The 24,170-nt window shown below is 50.8% G+C and overlaps 1 protein-coding gene across 1 annotated transcript in view; it reads right to left on the bottom strand.

Annotated features, from left to right (window-relative positions):
- The window catches only part of LOC144502025 (integrin beta-4-like), a 59,757-nt gene that overhangs the window by 9,703 nt on the left and 25,884 nt on the right, over positions 1 to 24,170 (bottom strand). The window contains exons 5-9 of the mRNA XM_078226039.1: positions 18,026 to 18,230; positions 16,997 to 17,093; positions 4,782 to 4,953; positions 3,298 to 3,561; positions 1,347 to 1,497 (exon numbers count right to left, since the gene is read on the bottom strand). Of these exons, the coding sequence (XP_078082165.1) occupies positions 1,347 to 1,497; positions 3,298 to 3,561; positions 4,782 to 4,953; positions 16,997 to 17,093; positions 18,026 to 18,230 (889 nt within the window). The remainder of the gene's footprint in view (positions 1 to 1,346; positions 1,498 to 3,297; positions 3,562 to 4,781; positions 4,954 to 16,996; positions 17,094 to 18,025; positions 18,231 to 24,170) is intronic.

The following is a 24,170-nucleotide window of genomic DNA, read 5'->3' as shown; positions in this document are numbered from 1 at the left end:
CCCAGGGGGGCGGGGCCTATTCGCGCTGGAGTTTGACAGTTCTGGAACTCTGCGCGTGCGCAGTGGCCCTGATCTGGCAGACTCCCCATTTGCTGGCAGCTCAATCACAGGACCCCATGCAGTGCTGCCCCTCCAGCCCCCCCACGGCCCGACCGCGGTCCCCACAGCAATTCCCGGGCCCCCCCCCCCGTCCTATCCCGGAACGCACCAATGTACAGCCTCCTGTACCCAGCAGTGGCGATCCCCCTACCCCCCTCACCCCAGCACACCCTCCACTGCTGACCGCCCCCCCCCCGGGGTCAGACCCCTCCCCCCGGCAGACACCCGCCCCCAGCCCACCCCGATCGCTGGTCCCCCTCCAGCCCAGACCATGCAGAGTGACAGCAGGACCCTCACCCCCACTGAACATCCCTAGGCCCTACCCCCTTGGCACTGCCTGATGCCCGGTGGGCAGTGTCAAGGTGCCCCCTGGGCATGGGCACTTTGCCCCTTGGGCAGTGCCAGGGGGCACAGGGGGGTAGGGGGATCGCCATTGCTGGGTATGGGGGGCTGTACATTGGTGCGTTCCGGGATAGGATGGGGGGGTGGGGGCCTGGGAATTGCTGTGGGGACCACGATCGGGCCGTGGGGGGGCTGGAGGGGCAGCACTGCATGGGGCACTGCCAGGGTGACCATGCTCAGGGGGCACCCCCCATTCATTCTGGCGGGGTCTCCCGCAAGTTCCCCGAATGTGGGGAGCTACTCTAAACCCTGCCGGAATGAAATACTCCTGGCGGGGTGGGAGATTCAATCGGGCCCGGCAAGTTCCCGATAATGAAATGCTAAACATATTTAAACTACATGAAAAAAAGATTCAAATGACTTACCTGTCTTCCTGCCGGTTTCTAGCGTGGTCTGGACTCCGACTGTTCGCCGGCTCTGGGAGATGCACATGCGTTCCTGGCGCATGCACAAATCCCGGAAAAAGGCTGACAACACGCATCTCCCAGCCCGACCCGTCGGAAAAGTTGCAGGTCGCGATGGGAGAATCGCCCCCTATATTGCACCCTGTAATACAAACTGTATCACACCCCCCTGTAATAAATACTGTATCTGACTCCCTAGAATATACTCTGTATCACACATGCTGTAATATACACGTGCTGTAATATACAATGCTCACATTCCCTGTAATTTACTTTGTATCACACATCCTGTAATGTATTCAGTCACAAGCCCTGGGTGAAATCTTACCACTTCTTCAAAGGGTGAGATTTCCTTCCTCTCTGCGGTATGTTTGTTGACAGCAGGAGGTGGCAAAGCTCCCCCCATTGTCAATGGGGTTTCCCATTGAATGCACCCCTCACCACTGGGAAACCTGCAGCGGGGGTGCGCCATCGCTGGGACCGTAAGATCCCACTGGCGTGAACGGCGACAAGATTTCAGCCAGAGTGTCAGGCTGAAATCCGGTGGGAGCTCTCCAGATGCACAGCCCAGTTTTCCCTCCAGGCCTCGAGTCTCAGAGGAAACAAATGAGTGGGATGGGTTTATGACGTGACTCTGGCAGTGGGGGGCATGGGGGGCATGGAGGAGGGAGGGGAAGAAGTTAGAGGCAGTAAGGCCAGCTCCACACACTCAGTTCACTTACTTCAACAAACTCTCCAGAGATCAGGGCACTATCTTTAAATGGCACCCTGATCAACATTGAAGTGGAACTTCACCAACTCCTCCCCCCCCCAACAACTACCATGTGGTATCGGGGGCATCCTCATCCCCTCCAACCTGTACAATCATCAGGGGCTTCCCCCCCCTTCCCTTCCCTCTCCCCCCCATCTCCCACAAATTCATCGGGGGCTTCCCCCCACTCCCTCTCCACTGACTTGCACAATCATCAGGAGCTCTCTACGCTGTATCACACCCCTGCCAAATAACACTTTTGTCATGGAGATGGGCTGTGGGGATTAGAAAGTTTTTTAAAAATTCATTTGTGGGACATGGGGAATGCTGGCTGGCCAGTATTTGTCGCCCATCCCATTAGGGAGGGAATTTCAGGATTTTGACCCAGCGACTGAGAAAGAACGACGATATATTTCTAAGTCAGGATGGTGAGCAGCTTGGAGGGGAACTTGCAGGTGGTGGTCTTCCCATGTATCTGCTGCCCTTGTCCTTCTAAATGGAAGTGGTCGTGGGTTTGGAAGGTGCTGTCTAAGGATCTTTGGCGAATTGCTGCAGTGCATCTTGTAGATAGTACACACTGCTGCTATGTCGGTGGTGGAGGAGTGAATGTTTGTGGATGTGGTACCAATCAAGCGGGCTGCTTTGTTCTGGATAGTGTCAAGCTTCTTGAGTGTTATTGGAGCTGCACCCATCCAGGTAACTGGGGAGCATTCCATCACACACCTGACTTGTGTCTTGTAGGTGGTGGACAGGCTTTGGGGAGTCAGAAGGTGAGTTACTTGCCACAGGATTCCGAGCCTCTGGTTTTGTTTAAGGTATCTGGGTGTTTTTCTCAGGGAAGGCAGTTGTAGTTTTGATTTAGTGTAAACTACAGCTTACTGAGTTGGGAGAGCCAAAGGAGATGATGTTAGTCAAGCTGCACGTAAGATACTAACTTTATCATTCACTGTGCGGAATGTGAATGAGGTTTTGAGTTCAGTTTGGAATTTCTGAGGGGGAAAAAAACTGAAAGATTTGCCTGGTTTGAAGCCAGGCGAAAATCTCTGTCGTGTTTCCTCCAGACTCTCATGGCAGAACGCAGCCAGAAAGGTCAGCTTGGCAGGCTGTGAGAAGGCAGTTGGGTATCTGCAACACCCAGGGCCAGGAGCAGAAAAATCCACAGTCGTGAAGTCTTCATAAAAATTGGGAGGGTCATTCAGCAAAAAGCTAATGGAATGATCTCCATAAAATCTTCGATATTGGGGAATAGCAGGAATACTGAGAATACTTAAAGTGAATTCCAGTGGGCTGTGCTATCTTTGGATGTTCCCTAAAGAAGTGAATAAATCTTCAAGTTTTCATAATATAAAGCAACTCAGGTTGGGAGGAGCAAAATTAAAACTGGATTCGTAGCATATATTTATTGATACAGTTATAAACCACACTGTTAAGTTAGTGGTGCTTGCTTTGTTTATTTTTATATACATTGTTTTTGTTTAAAAACATGAAATCTAGTGGCATAACTTAGTCAGTTAATTACACGGTGCTCATATTTCTCTTTAACTGTTAACGGTCTCTACTTGGAAGGTAACGCATAAATGTCACATAATGTACAAAATACCCTCCTGTGGAGTTTTGATGAAGTTTATCCTGGTTTCTTACCTCATAATAGGAATAAGAGTGGTTAGTAACGGCAAAGATCGGGATCACGCTGTGTTCACCAAGGAGACGGATCAGAGTTGGAATTGAGGGGTAATCTTGTGAAGTATGGTAAGTGTAAGTGCCAGTCGAGTCTAAATGGCAGCCCTCGTCATTGCGAGTTAGGATCCCAGACAGGACATTGGAGCCATCAGCCTCATAATGAAAGGCAGATTCAGTGGAGAAGACAAGCAGGTGTGTACTCTGACTCCTCCAGCCAATGTTTTCCTGCAAACAATAGGAGACACTGCTCAGAATAGAAATCAGCCAAACCAAAATGTTACATAGAGACGGTGCAAGGTATGAAGCATTGCAAAAGGATGGATTACAGATCTGTCCCTGTGTAACACTGGGGTACAGTACTGGTGGGGACGGGTCTGTCCCTGTGTAACACTGGGGTACAGTACTGGTGGGGACGGGTCTGTCCCTGTATAACACTGGGGTACAGTACTGGTGGGGACGGGTCTGTCCCTGTATAACACTGGGGTACAGTACTGGTGGGGACGGGTCTGTCCCTGTATAACACTGGGGTACAGTACTGGTGGGGACGGGTCTGTCCCTGTATAACACTGGGGTACAGTACTGGTGGGGACGGGTCTGTCCCTGTGTAACACTGGGGTACAGTACTGGTGGGGACGGGTCTGTCCCTGTATAACACTGGGGTACAGTACTGGTGGGGACGGGTCTGTCCCTGTATAACACTGGGGTATAGTACTGGTGGGGATGGGTCTGTCACTGTGTAACACTGGGATATAGTAATGGTGGGTACAAGTTTGTCACTGTATAACACTGGGGTACAGTTCTGGTGGGTGCAAAGGGTTAGGATGGAGAATCTGTGGTTGTTCTCCCAGAATGAGGAACTTCAGTTCCGCAGACAGGCTGGTGAAGTTGGGACTATTCTTTTGGAGGATAGAAGGTTGTGGGGACATTTGGTAGAGGTATTTAAAATCATGAGGGATCTGCACAGAGGAAAGAAGGAGAAACTGTTCCCACTGGTGGAAGGATCGAGAAGCAGAGGGAACAGATTTAATGTAATTGGCAAAAGAAACGAAGACCCAAGGAGAAACATTTTCACACAGCGAGTAGTTAGGATCTGGAATGCACTGTCTGAGAATGTGGTGGAGACAGATTCACACAGCGAGTGGTTAGGATCTGGAATGCACTGTCTGAGTGTGTGGTGGAGACAGATTCACACAGTGAGTGGTTGGGATCTGGAATGCACTGTCTGAGAGTGTGGTGGAGGCAGATCCAATCGAGAGATTCAAAAGGGAATTAGAGTATTATCTGAAAAGGAAGAATGTGCAGGGCAAGTGGGGTGAAGGTGAGAGAGTGACAGTTGGCGAATCACTCCTTTGGAGAACTAGCACAGACAGGCCGAATCACCTCCTTCTGTGCTGGAATGACTAACCAGATCAAAACACAATGAATCCCAGAGTGAAAGAACTTACCTTACAAACAGCAACCTGCAGAATCGCATCAAATCCACCTTCAGGAGCATCTACATTCCCCGAAATTCTCTCTTTCTTCAGCTCCTGGGTGAAATGATTGGCATCCGATGTCAGACGAATTACATTCTTGAAGGAGAACGGGGGATCGCTATTTTGCCAAGGTTGCTTGAGCCTGTAACAGGTGAAACGCCAACACGGGTGACACAGCTGGCTATAACCAATTCCACCCTCCCAGGAGAGAAACTGGTGCAAAATCCCAGCTGGAATTTGGGGAGGGATCCAGGTCTAACACACTTCCACCATAATCCCAAAGGAAAAGCAAATGCTAACCTCGCAGCTTAGGTTGTGGAGAAGGATAGATAGGTTCTTGGTTAATAAGGGGATCAGGGATTATGGGGAAAAGGCAGGTGAGTGGGGATGAGAAAAAAATCAGCCATGATTGGATGGCGGAGCAGACTCGATGGGCCGAGTAGCCTAATTCTGCTCCTATGCCTTATGGTCTCACTTACACAATGATAGAAGGTGGCCATTCTACCCATTTAGCCTGTGCCAGCTCTTTTGTAGATATACCCAATCAGTCCAAAGATGTGCGGGTTAGATTGATTGGCCATGCTAAATTTGCCCTTAGTGTCCTGGGATACGTAGGTTAGAGGGATTTGCGGGTAAATATGTAGGGATATGGGGGTAGGGCCTGGGTGGGATTGTGGTCGGTGCAGACTCGATGGGCCAAATGGCCTCTTTCTGTACTGTAGGGTTTCTAAGATTCTTCTTCTAAGAGTCATGCTTTCCTCCTTTCCCCTTTTGGCCTGAAATTTCTACCTTTCATTTATTTAATTCTCCTTGGAAAGCTCTGATCGAATCTGCTTCCACCACCTTTTCAATAGCATCTTCCACTCAGAATTGCTTGCTGTGTTGAAAGAATTCCCCTCATCACCCTTTGCCAAACATCTTTGAGTCCTCTAGTTATTGGCCCTCCTCCCGCTGGGAACAGTTTCTCCTTAATTATCTATCATGATTTTTAATCTCATATAAAATTTCCCTTTAACCTTCTCTGCTCCAAACTGAACAATCCCAGCCTCGCTGGTCTCACCATCAGACCCAGCTTGAGTCTGATTTCTTCCTGTCTGAAAAATTCTCAATCACTACCAGGAGTTTAGGTTTAGTTCAGTGTAGCCTGGTTGTTATTAAACTGATTTTTCTTTGAATTTGGACTTAGGTTGAACCGTTTGTAGAGGTCCTGCTTAATCAGGAGACCAGTGGCAGCTCTCACTTCCAATCTGTTACTCAGCAATGTCTCAGTTTTAAACTGGGAACTTGATTGGGTAAATCAAATACACCAATCAGAAGTGAGAAGCTGACTTTCTCAAACGCAGTGTACGAAGGCACTTCCTGCTCTCCATTTCCATCAGAGTTAACCCTGGGGCTCAGTTTCACGCTGGATTATCCTCTGATGATGGATCAGTTGAGGTTACACTATAGCAGCCTCACTGAACAAATACAGCAGCTGGATTTATTTAACACTGCCCTTTGAGAAAATGTATTCATGTAGAGATGGACACCAATGGAGAGAGTGAGAGAAATTTCAAAGACAGACAGACAGAGAAGTGACAGGCAGAATGTGGGAGGCATTGAAATAAAGAGAGATACAGGGGGAGTGAAAGGCAAAACAGAAATACTTCTCCCTGTGAAAATAGAGAGAACGAGAGTGAGAAACATGTAGACAGAGGGACAGAAAGAGAGGGGGAGGGGGAGAGAGAGAATAAAAACCAGGAATAAGACAGGTATAGAGAGGGATCGATATGGAGAAATAGCAAAAAAGTCCCTGAGAATAGGCAGTCGCTGCAAGCCTTTCAGTGATAAATATCCAGACAAGTGATTTATTCCAACCCCTCATAAGCATGAAAGGAGACTCAGAACTCTTTCTCAATTAATTTATTCTCTGTGTCCCGGGGATCTGTTACTCACTGTCTTCACTGTACGTGAATGGAACAATACTCCCATTCTTCCGGGTTCACCCTGCCTGCCTTTGGTCTGCTGGTCTATTGTATTTAAACCGAGAATAAACCTATTCATACTGAAAACATTTGGGTGTGACCCTCTGAAGCAAAGAGACAGTAAAGTCTCCTTATCTTTCCTTTATTGTTGATGGTGTGTTTTTATTGATACCTAGTGTGAGTGGTATTTACTGCTGTCTGTCTTCGATAAACGTGCAACTCGTACAAATAGAAAACCGCTTGGGATGGTAAAACTATCTTATTGGAGTCACGCTAAATGATTCACATTAATGATATGGTCCCTCTGCTGTGGATTCTGTCATTTCTCTGTCACCAATCACATGCAACTAGAATTTCCAACACTCCTATCAAACACCCCTGTTCTAGCCTCAGCGCTGATCTCCCCTGTTCTGCCACTTCCCGATACTCTCTCCTCTTTCTTTTATTTGTTCTTGAGATGTGGCCATTGCTGTCTGGACCAGTGATTATTAACCATCCCTGACATAAGTCACACAGAACCAGGTGGGTTTTTACGACAATCGACAGTGGTTTCATGGTCATCATTAGGCTCTTAATTCCAGATTTTTATTGAATTTTAATTTCACCATCCATCATGGTGGGATTCAAACCCGGGTCCCCAGAGCATTACCCAGGTCTCTAGATTACTAGTCCAGTGACAATACTACTACACCACTGCCGTCCCTAGTGCAGCCAGCTCAAATTTTGCAGCACCCTCTGCCTCTCTCAATATCCTTTCTTTGGAAACTTCCATAAATTCCAGCTCTTTAGAAACACACAGTACAGGAGGAGACTATTTGGTCCATCATGTCTGCACTGACTCTCCAAATAACTATCTCACCTAGTCCCAGGCCTCCCTCCACCTTTTCCCCTAACTCTGCACACTCCTCCTTTACAGATAATAATTTTCCTTTGAAAGCCCCAATTGAACCTGTCCCCAATTGAACTTGTCCCCAGCACACACTAAGGCAGTGTTCCAAACCCTAACCACTCGCTGTGTAAATAAGTTTCTCCTCATCTCACTTTTGCTTCTTTTACTAATTATTTTAAATCGGTGCTCTCTTGTTCTTGATTCTTTCTCGAGTGCATGCTGGCTTTCTTTATTAACCTGCATTTGTCCACGTGACTATTAATTTTGTCCCCAGTTATTGTTCCTAGAAGTTTCCGCACCACCAAAGCTAAACTGACTGGCCTGAGATTGCTCGGTTTATTCTTCCACCCGTTTTGAACAACTTTGCAACTCTCCAGTCTCCTGGGACCACCCTGGAAGCTAAGGAAGACACAAAACTATGGCCAGAGTCTCTGCAACTTCCACTCTCACTGCCCTCAATATCCCTCTGTGCATCTCCTCTGGTCCTGGTGCCTTGTCAACTTTATGTACAGACAGTCTATCCAATACCACCTCCTTATCAATTTTACATCTATCTAGTGTCTGAACCACTTCCTCTTTCATTATGGCCTGGGCAGCATCTACCTCCTTGGTAATGACGGTTAACATCTCAACATCTAACCAAGTAATGACTTGGTTAACATCTCAACTCCCAGCCTCCATGTGTAAATCCCTTTTTTGGCCCCTAATCAGCCCTACTCCTTTTACCACCCTTTATTTGCCTATAGAAAACTTCGGGGTTCCCCTTTATGTTGGCTGCCAGTCTCTTTTCACATTCTGTCTTTGCTTCTCATTTTTGCTTCTCCTCTCCTCTGAGCCATCTATATTCAACCTGGGTCTCAATTGTATTTTCTACCTGACATCTGTCATGAGCACTCTTTTTCTTCTTTATCTTAATTTCTAGTACCTTTTTTGTCCAGGGAGCTCTGGATTTGTTTGCCCTGCCTTTCCCTTTTGCGAGAATATACCTTAACTGTGCCCAAGCTAGCTCTTCTCTGAAGGTAGCCCGTTGGTTAGCTACTGTATTTCCTGCCAAACTTTAACTCCAATTTATTCAGCCCAGATCCATTCTTACTCCATTGACGTTGGCTTTTCCCAAGTTAATTATTCTTACTTTCGATTCTTCTTTGTCCTTTTCCAATGTCAGCCTAAACTTTTACTGTCCTCTAAAGATTCTCCAATTAGTCTCACTCTCCTGCCTTTCTCCATAGCCTATAAAATACACATTGATCATGAGGAAAATCTCACATCCTACCCTTCCCCCAATACCATTCACAATTAGTTTGATGTTGGTTCCCGGTTTCTGACTCATTGGGCAGGGATTTTTGGGATTTTCCTCTCCACCTCCATAACAAAATCAGTAGTGATGTCCAGTGTAGGGTGTTAATTACCCCCGTCTGGAGAGGAAGTCCTGCCTCAGAGAGCTACCAGACATCTGATTGGCTGGCAGCTATCGAGTCTCAGCAGTGTCATCGAGGTGATAGCTGCCCCGGGGCTACACCAGCCCCACAATGCTCAGTGCTGGGCACCCTGGACAAAGATAAATACTTGTGGTGGACACAGCAGTGGAGGCCTGTGGGAGGGTGCGGGGGGGAAGGAGCATCGGGGCAGGGGGGCAGAGTTTGGGAGCGGGGGGGGGAATGCCCCAATCAGTAAAGTGGCTGGTGATTGGGAATGCCTCTCTTCCCAATTGAGGCCTGAGCATGTTGAGCGGATGGGTTTGCCTCCTGTCCCTGACCCCCACTGACCTCAACATTATGTGGAGATGCCGGCGTTGGACTGGGGTAAACACAGTAAGAAGTTTAACAACACCAGGTTAAAGTCCAACAGGTTTATTTGGTAGCAAAAGCCACACAAGCTTTCGAGGCTCTAAGCCCCTTGTTCAGGTGAGTGGGAATTCTGTTCACAAGCAGAACTTATAAAGACACAGACTCAATTTACATGAATAATGGTTGGAATGCGAATACTTACAACTAATCCAGTCTTTAAGAAACAAAACAATGGGAGTGGAGAGAGCATCAAGACAGGCTAAAAAGATGTGTATTGTCTCCAGACAAGACAGCCAGTGAAACTCTGCAGGTCCACGCAACTGTGGGAGTTACAAATAGTGTGACATAAACCCAATATCCCGGTTGAGGCCGTCCTTGTGTGTGCGGAACTTGGCTATCAGTTTCTGCTCAGTGACTCTGCGCTGTCGTGTGTCGCGAAGGCCGCCTTGGAGAACGCTTACCCGAATATCAGAGGCCGAATGCCCGTGACCGCTGAAGTGCTCCCCAACAGGAAGAGAACAGTCTTGCCTGGTGATTGTTGAGTGGTGTTCATTCATCCGTTGTCGCAGCGTCTGCATAGTTTCCCCAATGTACCATGCCTCGGGACATCCTTTCTTGCAGCGTATCAGGTAGACAACGTTGGCCGAGTTGCAAGAGTATGTACCGTGTACCTGGTGGATGGTGTTCTCACGTGAGATGATGGCATCTGTGTCGATGATCCGGCACGTCTTGCAGAGGTTGCTGTGGCAGGGTTGTGTGGTGTCTTGGTCACTGTTCTCCTGGAGGCTGGGTAGTTTGCTGCGGACAATGGTCTGTTTGAGGTTGTGCGGTTGTTTGAAGGCAAGAAGTGGGGGTGTGGGGATGGCCTTGGCGAGATGTTCGTCTTCATCAATGACATGTTGAAGGCTCCGGAGGAGATGCCGTAGCTTCTCCGCTCTGGGGAAGTACTGGACAACGAAGGGTACTCTGTCCACTGTGTCCCTTGCGCTCAGGACGCAGACCAGCTGCGAAACTCTGCCAAGCAGACGAGACAAAGGAACTACACCATCTACATGCACACCAAGAACAGGAAACTTGAGAAACTCGGCATCACCACCAGCAGCAACCAAGCCTCCCCCGGTACCACAGTAGAAAAAAGTACCACTGCAGGGAAGTCCATTGTCAACTTGTCCGACTACACACTTCAACCAGATGAAATCGAAGTTCTCAGCCGAGGGCTTAATTTTTGCCCCACCACCAAAATAGACCCCATCAGTCTCGCAGCAGACACAGAGGAATTCATCAGGCGAATGAGGCTGAGGGAGTTCTTCCACAAACCCCAAGAGGCCAACAACGAACACAATGAGACAGCCAATGAACCGGAACAGCCGACAGAGAGATCCGCAGTGCATCCGAAGAGGAAAGAGTCGAATTGGACTCCTCCGGAAGGCCGCTGCCCTCGACTTGACATGTATGCCCAAGCCGTCAGGAGGTGCGTCAACACCAAATTCATCAGCCGCACTCACAAGACAGCCCCGAACATCACCCAAGCACAACGTAACGCCATCCACGCTCTCAAGACCAACCGCAACATTGTCATCAAACCAGCAGACAAAGGAGGGGCCATCGTCATACTGAACAGAACGGATTACTGCAAAGAAGTGTACCGACAACTCAACAACGAGGAACACTACAGACAGTTACCTGCAGATCCGACCAAAGAACACACCCGTCAACTCAACACTCTGATCAAGACCTTTGATCCGGACCTTCAGAACACCCTCCGTGCTCTCATCCCACGTACTCCCCGCGTTGGAGATCTCTACTGCCTCCCGAAGATACACAAGGCAAACACACCCGGCCGTCCCATCGTATCGGGCAATGGGACCCTGTGCGAGAACCTCTCCGGCTATGTCGAGGGCATCCTGAAACCCATTGTACAAAGAACCCCCAGCTTTTGTCGCGACACGACGGACTTCCTACAGAAACTCGGCACACATGGAGCAGTTGAACCAGGAGCGCTCCTCGTCACAATGGATGTCTCAGCACTCTACACCAGCATCCCCCATGACGATGGCATTGCTGCAACGGCCTCAGTGCTCAGCGCCAACAACTGCCAGTTTCCAGATGCAATTTTACATCTCATCCGCTTCATCCTGGACCACAATATCTTCACCTTCAACAACCAGTTCTTCATCCAGGCACACGGAACAGCCATGGGGACCAAATTTGCACCTCAATATGCCAACATCTTCATGCACAGGTTCGAACAAGACTTCTTCACCGCACGGGACCTTCAACCGATGCTATACACTAGATACATCGATGACATTTTCTTCCTTTGGACTCATGGTGAACAATCACTGAAACAACTCTATGATGACATCAACAAGTTCCATCCCACCATCAGGCTCACCATAGACTACTCTCCGGAATCGGTTGCATTCTTGGACACGCGCATCTCCATTAAGGACGGTCACCTCAGCACCTCACTGTACCGCAAGCCCACGGATAACCTCACGATGCTCCACTTCTCCAGCTTCCACCCTAAACACGTTAAAGAAGCCATCCCCTACGGACAAGCCCTCCGAATAGACAGGATCTGCTCGGATGAGGAGGATCGCAACAGACACCTCCAGACGCTGAAAGATGCCCTCATAAGAACAGGATATGGCGCTAGACTCATTGATCAACAGTTCCAACGCGCCACAGCGAAAAACCGCACCGACCTCCTCAGAAGACAAACACGGGACACAGTGGACAGAGTACCCTTCGTTGTCCAGTACTTCCCCGGAGCGGAGAAGCTACGGCATCTCCTCCGGAGCCTTCAACATGTCATTGATGAAGACGAACATCTCGCCAAGGCCATCCCCACACCCCCACTTCTTGCCTTCAAACAACCGCACAACCTCAAACAGACCATTGTCCGCAGCAAACTACCCAGCCTTCAGGAGAACAGTGACCAAGACACCACACAACCCTGCCACAGCAACCTCTGCAAGACGTGCCGGATCATCGACACAGATGCCATCATCTCACGTGAGAACACCATCCACCAGGTACACGGTACATACTCTTGCAACTCGGCCAACGTTGTCTACCTGATACGCTGCAAGAAAGGATGTCCCGAGGCATGGTACATTGGGGAAACTATGCAGACGCTGCGACAACGGATGAATGAACACCGCTCAACAATCACCAGGCAAGACTGTTCTCTTCCTGTTGGGGAGCACTTCAGCGGTCACGGGCATTCGGCCTCTGATATTCGGGTAAGCGTTCTCCAAGGCGGCCTTCGCGACACACGACAGCGCAGAGTCGCTGAGCAGAAACTGATAGCCAAGTTCCGCACACACAAGGACGGCCTCAACCGGGATATTGGGTTTATGTCACACTATTTGTAACTCCCACAGTTGCGTGGACCTGCACAGTTTCACTGGCTGTCTTGTCTGGAGACAATACACATCTTTTTAGCCTGTCTTGATGCTCTCTCCACTCCCATTGTTTTGTTTCTTAAAGACTGGATTAGTTGTAAGTATTCGCATCCCAACCATTATTCATGTAAATTGAGTCTGTGTCTTTATAAGTTCTGTTTGTGAACAGAATTCCCACTCACCTGAAGAAGGGGCTTAGAGCCTCGAAAGCTTGTGTGGCTTTTGCTACCAAATAAACCTGTTGGACTTTAACCTGGTGTTGTTAAACTTCTTACTGTCTCAACATTATGGACAGCTGAGAAGTCAATAATTGGCCACTTGATGTCCGCAATCGGGGTGTGTGTGGACAGCTGCCCGCCTGCCTGTAAAATTTCTGACAGGTCAGGGTTTGGCAGGTGAGACAGCAGGAATGCTCCCGCTGGCAAACCCATTGGCAGGAACCTGTAAAACTGTCCACTCGTTTTCACAGGAAGATCTGTGGCAAAACTGAAGCATTTTTATTTGAGGTGGATTAACCACAACATCACACCCATTACCTCCCCTTATCCCGGTGTCGAATAAATACAGACCAGCCTCACAGATTAGTGGAAGCAGCTCACTGAATCATTCCTCACTGAGAATGTTCCAGAGCCTTCACAGGCTGGGTGACCACTTTGCGGAACACCTTTGCACCATCCGCAAGCATCAGCCCGAGCTTCCTGTTGCTTACTATTTTAACACACCATCCTGCTCTCGTTTCCACATGTCCATCCTTGGCCTGTTGCAATGTTCCAGTGAAGTCCAACACAAACTGGAGGAACAGCACCTCATCTTCCAATTAGGCACGTTGCAGCCTAACATTTAGTTCAACAACTTCAGAGTATGAATTCTCTCCCCCGTCTTAGACTCTACTTTGAAGCCAAAAATATCCCACCATCCCCCCCCCCCCCCACCCACAGGGTCATCTGTCATTTGTTTCTAAGTCTAGTTTCAGAGTTCTGCTATTAACATATTCTATTCTCTTACCTTTATATCACTATTAGCACCTTCTTTAGTCCTCAATGCTGCCATTAATGTTTCCTTTGTCTTGTGTCCTAAACATCATTTTCAATCTCCTAGCTCACAGATATCCCAGACCTTGCACTTTGCTCCATCTGCTCCACTCCTCCCCTCTTAAACTGAATCAAAATCCATCACATTTCCCCCTCTGGTCAGCTCTGATGAAGAGCGACACGGGACTCGAAACAGATGTCACCAGACCTGTTGAGGTTTTCCAGCATTTTCTGCTTTTATTCCAGAAGCTTCAGCTACCACAGAGGTGGCGGCACAGTGGTATACAGTCAGGAGGAAGTTGCCCGAGAGTCCTCAACATTGGCTCTGGACCCCAAAGAACAAAGAACAATACAGCACAGGAACAGGCCCTTCGGCCCTCCAAGCCCGCGCAGCTCCCTGGTCCAAACTAGACCATTCTTTTGTATCCCTCCATTCCCACTCCGTTCATGTGGCCATCTAGATAAGTCTTAAACGTTCCCAGTATGTCCGCCTCCACCCCCTTGCCCAGCAGCGCATTCCAGGCCCCCACCACCCTCTGTGTAAAATATGTTCTTCTGATATCCGTGTTAAACCTTCCCCCCCCCCCTCACCTTGAACCTATGACCCCTCGTGAACGTCACCACTGACCTGGGAAAAAGCTTCCCACCGTTCACCCTATCTATGCCTTTCATAATTTTATACACGTCTATTAGGTCATCCCTCATCCTCTGTCTTTCCAGTGAGAACAACCCCAGTTTACCCAATCTCTCCTCATAACTAAGCCCTTCCATACCAGGCAACATCCTGGTAAACCTCCTCTGTACTCTCTCTAAAGCCTCCACGTCCTTCTGGTAGTGTGGCGACCAGAACTGGGCGCAGTATTCCAAATGCGGCCGAACCAACGTTCTATACAACTGCAACATCAGACCCCAACTTTTATACTCTATGCCCCGTCCTATAAAGGCAAGCATGCCATATGCCTTATTCACTACCTTCTCCACCTGTGACGTCACCTTCAAGGATCTGTGGACTTGCACACCCAGGTCCCTCTGCATATCTACACCCTTTATGGTTCTGCCATTTATTGTATAGCTTCCCCCTACGTTAGTTCTACCAAAATGCATCACTTCGCATTTATCTGGATTGGAAGTCATAGAAGTCATAGAAACCCTACAGTGCAGAAAGAGGCCATTCGGCCCATCGAGTCTGCACCGACCACAATCCCACCCAGGCCCTACCCCCAGATATTTTACCCGCTAATCCCTCTAATCTACACATCCCAGGACACTAAGGGGCAATTTTAGCATGGCCAATCAACCTAACCCGCACATCTTTGGACTGTGGGAGGAAACCGGAGCACCCGGAGGAAACCCACGCAGACACGAGGAGAATGTGCAAACTCCACACAGACAGTGACCCGAGCCGGGAATCGAACCCAGGTCCCTAGAGCTATGAAGCAGCAGTGCTAACCACTGTGCTACCGTGCCGCCCCTTGAACTCCATCTGCCATTTCTTTGCCCAAATTTCCAGCCTATCTATATCCTTCTGTAGCCTCTGACAAAGTTCCTCACTATCTGCAAGTCCAGCCATTTTCGTGTCGTCCGCAAACTTACTGATCACCCCAGTTACACCTTCTTCCAGATTGTTTATATAAATCATGAACAGCAGAGGTCCCAATACAGAGCCCTGCAGAACACCACTAGTCACAGGCATCCAGCCGGAAAAAGACCCTTCCACTACCACCCTCTATCTTCTGTGACCAAGCCATGAAGTCTCATGGCACCAGGTCAAATATGGGCTAGGAAACCTCCTGCTAATTACTGCCTACCACCCTCCCTCAGCTGACAAACCAGCACCTCCATGTTGATCACCGCTTGGAGAAAGCGCTGAGGATGACAAGGGCACAGAATGTACTCTGAGTGGGGACTTCAATGTCTATCATCAAGAGTGGCTCGGTAACATCACTACTGACAAAGTTGGCCGGGTCCTACAGGACGTAGTTGCTAGACTAGGCCTGCGTTCTGTAGTGAGAGAACCAATAAGAGGGAAAAACCTCACCAATATTTCTGCGGTAGAATCAGTCCATGACAGTATTAGAAGTATGGCCACTGCATGGTCCTTGTGGAGGCAAAGTCCCATCTGCAGAATGAGGACATCTCCACCCCATTGTGTGGCATTATCACTGTGCTAATTGGATTGATGTAGAACAGATCTAGAAACTCAAGACTGGGCATCAATGAGGCGCTGTGGGCCACCAGCAGCAGCAGAATTGTACTCGACTACAATCTGTAACCTCATGACCTGGCACATCATAATTACCACTGCGCCAGGGGACCAACAAGGGCATGAAACCAAATCACCATCGCCAGGTCAAAATCATGGAACCTCCTTCCTATTAGCACTGCAGATGTACCGATACCACCTGAACTGCAGCAGTTCAAGAAGATGGCTCATCACCACTTCCTCAAGGGCAATTAGTGATGGGCAATAAATGTTGGCTTAGCCAGAGGTGTTCACATTCCATAAATGGATAAAAGATTAAGAGATTGTGTAGAAAGGTGTATCAATACAAGTCTACATTGACATCAAAACTCTGTCTCTCACACACAAACATATTATACTCAAACGCATATAAACAAATTAGAATAAACATGTATACACACAGAAAAATACACAGCCACGCATGTATACACACAGAGAACACGGTACAGTGGTCAGCACTGCTGCCTCGAGTTCAATTCCAGCCTCGGGTCACTGTCTGTGTGGAGTTTGCACATTCTCCCCGTGTCTGCATGGCTTTCCTCCGGGTGTTCCGGTTTCCTCCCACAGTCTGAAGGTGTGCGGGTTAGGTTAATTGGCCATGCTAAATTGCCCCTTAGTGCCAGGGGATTTTCAGGGTAAATATGTGGGGTTACAGGGATACTGCCTGGATGGGATCATTGTTGGTGCAGGCTCGATGAGCTGAATAGCCTCTTTCTGCACTGTAGGGATTCTATGAATGCAGGCACATGCACACATGTATATACACATGTACTCATGGATACACACACAGAACTCAGAAGAAGAAACACACTGTGCAAATGTCATCCCCTGGTCTCTGATAACTGGCAAGTCCTGTTCTTACCTTTCAGGCCTCATATCTGTCTGTGGAACAGTTACTTTGTCAACAAACTTCCCAAAGCCAATGGTGTAGTCATTTGACATGTTCCTCACCACATCAGCTGTGAAATACAAGCAATGAGAATTTGGCACAGGGAAATATTAAGAATTTTAATCAAACACACATCTATATAGAACCTTTCGTGACCTCAAGATACCACAACGTGCTTTACAGACAATGAAGTATGTTTGAGGAATCGTCACTGCTGTCGGAAACACAGCAGCCGATTTACTCCCAAAAAGCAACAATGTGATAATACCCAGTAATATTTTTGGGTGATGTTGCTGGAAGGGGAAATAGTGACCGGTATATTATGAAGAATTCCCCTGCAATTCTTCGAAAGAGAGCCATGGAACCTTCACAACAAACCAAGAGAGCAAACAGACTCTCATACCAGCAGCTCATATCCTGAGTGAAGCACACAGTACAGCATTGGAATTTCAGCTTAGATACTGAAGGGGCAGCACGGTGGCACAGTGGTTAGCACTACTGCCTCACAGTGCCAGGTACCCGGGTTCGATTCCCGGCTTGGGTCACTGTCTGTGTGAAGTCTGCATGTTCTCCCCGTGTCTGTGTGGGTTTCCTCTGGGTGCTGTGGTTTCCTCGCACAGTCCGAAAGACGTGCTGATTAGGTGGATTGGCCAGACTAAATTCTCCCTCAGTGTACCCGAACAGGTGCTAGAGTGTGGCGACTAGGGGATTTCCACGGTAACTTCATTGCAGTGTGACTAATAAATAAACGTTAACTTTAACAAGTAAGTAATGTGTTCAGCTCTCTGGAGCAACACTCAGCCTAAAGTCTGCTGCTTCAGAGGCTGACAATCTATCATTGAGCTACAGCTGACACTTAACACCTACAACATAGCAATCCATGTTGGAAATTGGGATGGTTTGTTCCTTCAGGAAGCAGTCACAGCAGTTAACAGCTTAATAATATGATGGCTGGTTCAGTGCGTAAAGTTTGAAACTCTGGTTTTTGGCTCTGGTGCTTACCCAGCTTAAGGCCCAGTTTCTTCAGGTTATCCAAGTCATCCTTCATTGAGTTGGAGAAGTCCATGAGGATATAAAGATCGACTGGAGCTTCGAGAGGCTGAAAGACCTTGAAATTCACCGACTTTTCCTCTCCTGCTCGCAGTGTCATGGACACTTCCTGTGGTGAGATCTGGTTCTGTTTACTGTTTGTATTGATTTTCACATTCTGAGAAAGAAAGATTTTTGTTCAGTATGGGGGCCGTTCACAGCCTCACAATGTCTCAGGACACTTTACCGATGATGAAGCAGCTGCCAAGTGCAGTTACTATTGTAATGTGGGAAATATGGCAGCCAATTTGTGCACAGCAAGATTCCACAACCAACAAGGTGATCATTTTTCTTGCAAATGATGTTTGTTAAGGGATATAAGTATAAGCGAGGATTCCATCACTTCTTCAAGGTGGTACAGGATCTTTTACAATCAATGGAAAGGGTAGACCTCAGTTAAGGATCTCATCTAAAAGTTGACATCTCTAACAGTTCAGTGTTCCCTCAACACTGACTGGAGCGTCCATCTGAAATTATGTGTTCACACCACAGGAGTGACAAAAGCATGAAGATACGGTGACCATTGTTAAACCCTGTTTGGTCTCAACTGGGGTATTGTTTCTGGGCATCACACTTTATCAGGATGCAAAGGCATTGGAGAGGATGCTGGATCGATTCATGAGAATGGTTCCAGGGATAAGGGACTTCAGTTACACGGATAGATCAAAGAAACTGGGGCTGTTCTCCTTAGGAAGACAAGATCAAGAGGAGGTTTGACAAAGATATTCAAAATCATGAGGAGTTTCGACAGAATCGAGAGAGAGAAAGTGTTCCCATTGGTGGTAGGATCAGTAAACAAAGGATTTAAGAGGATAGGCAGTGTACTATAGGGTGACACGAAAAAAGACTATTCTTACACAGTGATGATGAGGATCTGGAATGCACCACCTCAGAATGTGGTGGACAGCGAGTCAATCATGGCTCTCATTAAAGAATTGTAGGGCGACAGCAATAAGAGTGAGGACTGGGACTAGCTGATTGCTCTTGCAATGAACCAGAACAGATGTGATGGTTGAAGGGCTTTGAACTCATCAACAAATGGAGACAATACCACTGAGCCCGACACATCCCAACAACCCGCACCCCAACAACCCGCACCCGAACAACCCGCACCCCAACAACCCGCACCCCAACAACCCGCACCCCAACAACCCGCGCCCCAACAACCCGCACCCCAACAACCCGCACCCCAACAACCCGCACCCCAACAACCCGCGCCCCAACAACCCGCGCCCCAACAACCCGCACCCCAACAACCCGCACCCCAACAACCCGCACCCCAACAATCGGCACCCCAGCAACCCACACCCCAACCACCCGCATCCCAACAACCCGCACCCCAACAACCCGCACCCCAACAACCTGCACCCCAAAAATCCACACCCCAACAATCCGCACCTCAACAGCCCGCACCCCAACAACCCGCACCCCAACAACCCGCACCCAAACAATCCGCACCCCAACAACTCGCACCCCAACAATCCGCACCCCAACAACCCGCACCCCAACAATCCGCACCCCAATAACCCGCACCCCAACAACCTGCACCCCAACAACCCGCACCCCAACAATCCGCACCCCAACAACCCGCATCCGAACAATCCGCATCCAACAACCCGCATCCCAACAATCGGCACCCCAGCAACCCACACCCCAACAACCTGCACCCCAACAACCCGCACCCCAACAACCCGCACCCCAACAACCTGCACCCCAAAAATCCACACCCCAAAAACCCGCACCTCAACAGCCCACACCCCAACAACCCGCATCCCAACAATTCGCACCCCAACAACCCGCACCCCAACAACCCGCACCCCAACAACCCGCACCCGAACAAGCCGCACCCCAACAACCCGCACCCCAACAGCCCGCACCCCAACAACCTGCACCCCTAAAATCCACACGCCTAAAGCCCGCACCCGAACAATCCGCACCCCAACAACCCACATCCCAACAACCTGCCCCCCAAAAACCCCGCACCCCAACAACCCACACCCCAACAACCGGCATCCCAACAACCTGCACCCCAAAAACCCGCACCCCAACAACCCGCACCCCAAAAACCCGCACCCCACCAACCCACGCCCCAACATCCCACGGCCCAACATCCCATGGCCCAACAAGCATCCCCCAACAACCCGCCCCCCAACAACCCGCACCCCAACAACCCGCACCCCAACAACCCGCACCGCAACAACACGCACCCCAACAACCCGCAGCCCAACAACACGCACCCCAACAACACGCACCCCAACAACACGCACCCATACAACCCGCACCCCGACAACCCGCACCGCTGCAACCCGCACCCCTACAACCCGCACCCATACAACCCGCAGCCATACAACCCGCACCCCGACAACCCGCACCCCTACAACCCGCACCCCTACAACCCGCACCACTACAACCCGCACCCCAACAACCCGCACCCTAACAACCCGCACCCCAACAACCCGCAGCCCAACAACACGCACCCCAACAACACGCGCCCCAACAACACGCAACCCAACAACACACACCCCAACAACACACACCCCAACAATAAACACACCCCAACAACACGCACCCCAACAACCTGCACCCTAACAAACTGCACCCCAACAACCCGCACCCGTAGAACCCACACTCCAACGCGCAACACAACAACCCGCACCCCAACAACTCGCACCCCTACAACCCGCACCCAAACAACCCGCACCCCTACAACCCGCGCTCCAACAACACGCACCCCTATAACCCGCATCGCAACAACCCGCACCGCAACAACCCGCACCCCAACAACCCGCACCCCAACAACCTGCACCCCAACAACCTGCACCCCAATAACCTGCACCCCAACAACCTGCACCCCAACAATCCGCACCCCAACAACCCGCACCCCAAAACTTGCACCGCTACAACCTGCACCCCAACAATCCGCACCGCAACAACCCGCACCCCAACAACCCGCACCCCAACAACCCGCACCCCAACAACCCGCACCCCAACAACCTGCACCCCAACAACCTGCACCCCAACAACCTGCACCCCAATAACCCGCACCCCAACAAACTGCACCCCAACAACCTGCACCCCAAAAACCTGCACCCCAATAACCCGCACCCCAACAACCCGCACCCCAACAACACGCACCCCAACAACCCGCACCCCAACAACATGCACCCCTACAAGCCGCACCCGTACAAGCCGCACCCCTACAACCCGCACTCCTACAACCTGCACCCCAACAACACGCACCCCTACAACCCGCACCCCTACAAGCTGCACCCCGAAAACCCGCACTCCTACAACCCGGACGCCTACAACCTGCACACCTACAACACGCACCCCAACAACACGCACCCCAACAACACGCACCCCAACAACACGCACCCCAACAACACGCACCCCAACAACACACACCCCAACAACCTGCACCCCAACAACCTGCACCCCAACAACCCGCACCCATACAACCCGCACCCCTACAACTCGTACCCATACAACCCGCACCCCTACAACCCGCACCCCTACAACCCGCACTCCAAGAATAAGCACCCAACAACCCGCACCCCAACAACCCGCACCCCAACAATCCGCTCCCCAACAATCCGCATCCCAACAACCCGCACCCCAACAACCCGCACCCCAAGAACAAGCGCCCAACAACCCGCACCCCAACAACCCACACCCCAACAACCCACACCCCAACTACCCACACCCCAACAACCCAAACCCCAACAACCCGCACCCCAACAACCCGCACCCCAACAACCCGCACCCCAACAACCCGCACCCCAACAACCCGCACCGCAACAACACGCACCCCAACAACCCGCAGCCCAACAACACGCACCCCAACAACACGCACCCCAACAACACGCACGCATACAACCCGCACCCCGACAACCCGCACCGCTGCAACCCGCACCCCTACAACCCGCACCCATAAAACCCGCAGCCATACAACCCGCACCCCGACAACCCGCACCCCTACAACCCGCACCCCTACAACCCGCACCACTACAACCCGCACCCCAACAACCCGCACCCTAACAACCCGCACCCCAACAACCCGCAGCCCAACAACACGCAACCCAACAACACACACCCCAACAACACACACCCCAACAACACACACCCCAACAATAAACACACCCCAACAACACGCACCCCAACAACACGCACCCCAACAACCTGCACCCTAACAACCTGCACCCCAACAACCCGCACCCGTAGAACCCACACTCCAACGCGCAACACAACAACCCGCACCCCAACAACTCGCACCCCTACAACCCGCACCCAAACAACCCGCACCCTACAACCCGCGCTCCAACAACACGCACCCCTATAACCCGCATCGCAACAACCCGCACCGCAACAACCCGCACCCCAACAACCCGCACCCCAACAACCTGCACCCCAAGAACCTGCACCCCAACAACCTGCACCCCAACAACCTGCACCCCAACAACACGCACCCCAACAACCCGCACCCCAAAACTCGCACCGCTACAACCTGCACCCCAACAACACGCACCCCAACAACCCGCACCCCAACAACCCGCACCCCAACAACCCGCACCCCAACAACCCGCACCCCAACAACCTGCACCCCAACAACCTGCACCCCAACAACCTGCACCCCAATAACCTTCACCCCAACAACCTGCACCCCAACAACCTGCACCCCAAAAACCTGCACCCCAATAACCCGCACCCCAACAACCCGCACCCCAACAACACGCACCCCAACAACCCGCACCCCAACAACATGCACCCCTACAAGCCGCACCCGTACAAGCCGCACCCCTACAACCCGCACTCCTACAACCTGCACCCCAACAACACGCACCCCTACAACCCGCACCCCTACAAGCTGCACCCCGAAAACCCGCACTCCTACAACCCGGATGCCTACAACCTGCACACCTACAACAGGCACCCCAACAACACGCACCCCAACAACACGCACCCCAACAACACGCACCCCAACAACACGCACCCCAACAACACACACCCCAACAACCTGCACCCCAACAACCTGCACCCCAACAACCCGCACCCATACAACCCGCACCCCTACAACTCGTACCCATACAACCCGCACCCCTACAACCCGCACCCCAACAACCCGCACCCCAACAACCCGCACCCCAACAAACTGCACCCCAACAACCTGCACCCCAACAACCTGCACCCCAACAACCTGCACCCCAATAACCATCACCCCAACAACCTGCACCCCAACAACCTGCACCCCAACAACCTGCACCCCAAAAACCTGCACCCCAATAACCCGCACTCCAACAACGCGCACCCCAACAACACGCACCCCAACAACCCGCACCCCAACAACATGCACCCCTACAAGCCGCACCCGTACAAGTCGCACCCCTACAACCCGCACTCCTACAACCTGCACCCCAACAACACGCACCCCTACAACCCGCACCCCTACAAGCTGCACCCCTAAAACCCGCACTCCTACAACCCGGACGCCTGCAACCTGCACACCTACAACACGCACCCAAACAACACGCACCCCAACAACACGCACCCCAACAACACGCACCCCAACAACACACACCCCAACAACCTGCACCCCAACAACCTGCACCCCAACAACCCGCACCCATACAACCCGCACCCCTACAACTCGTACCCATACAACCCGCACCCCTACAACCCGCACCCCTACAACCCGCACTCCAAGAACAAGCACCCAACAACCCGCACCCCAACAACCCGCACCCCAACAATCCGCTCCCCAACAATCCGCATCCCAACAACCCACACCCCAACAACCCACACCCCAACTACCCACACCCCAACAACCCAAACCCCAACAACCCACACCCCAACAACCCGCACCCCAACAACTCGCACCCCAACAACCCACACCCCAACTACCCACACCCCAACAACCCAAACCCCAACAACCCACACCCCAACAACCCGCACCCCAACAACCCGCACCCCAACAACCCGCACCCCAACAACCCGCACCCCAACAACACGCACCCCAACAACCTGCACCCCAACAAGACACACCCCAACAACCCGCACCCCA

The sequence above is a fragment of the Mustelus asterias genome, chromosome 12 (genome assembly GCF_964213995.1).
Source record: "Mustelus asterias chromosome 12, sMusAst1.hap1.1, whole genome shotgun sequence".
NCBI lineage: Eukaryota > Metazoa > Chordata > Chondrichthyes > Carcharhiniformes > Triakidae > Mustelus > Mustelus asterias.
Note: the sequence above shows the minus strand (reverse complement) of the source record. Positions and strands in the feature narration are given on the sequence as shown.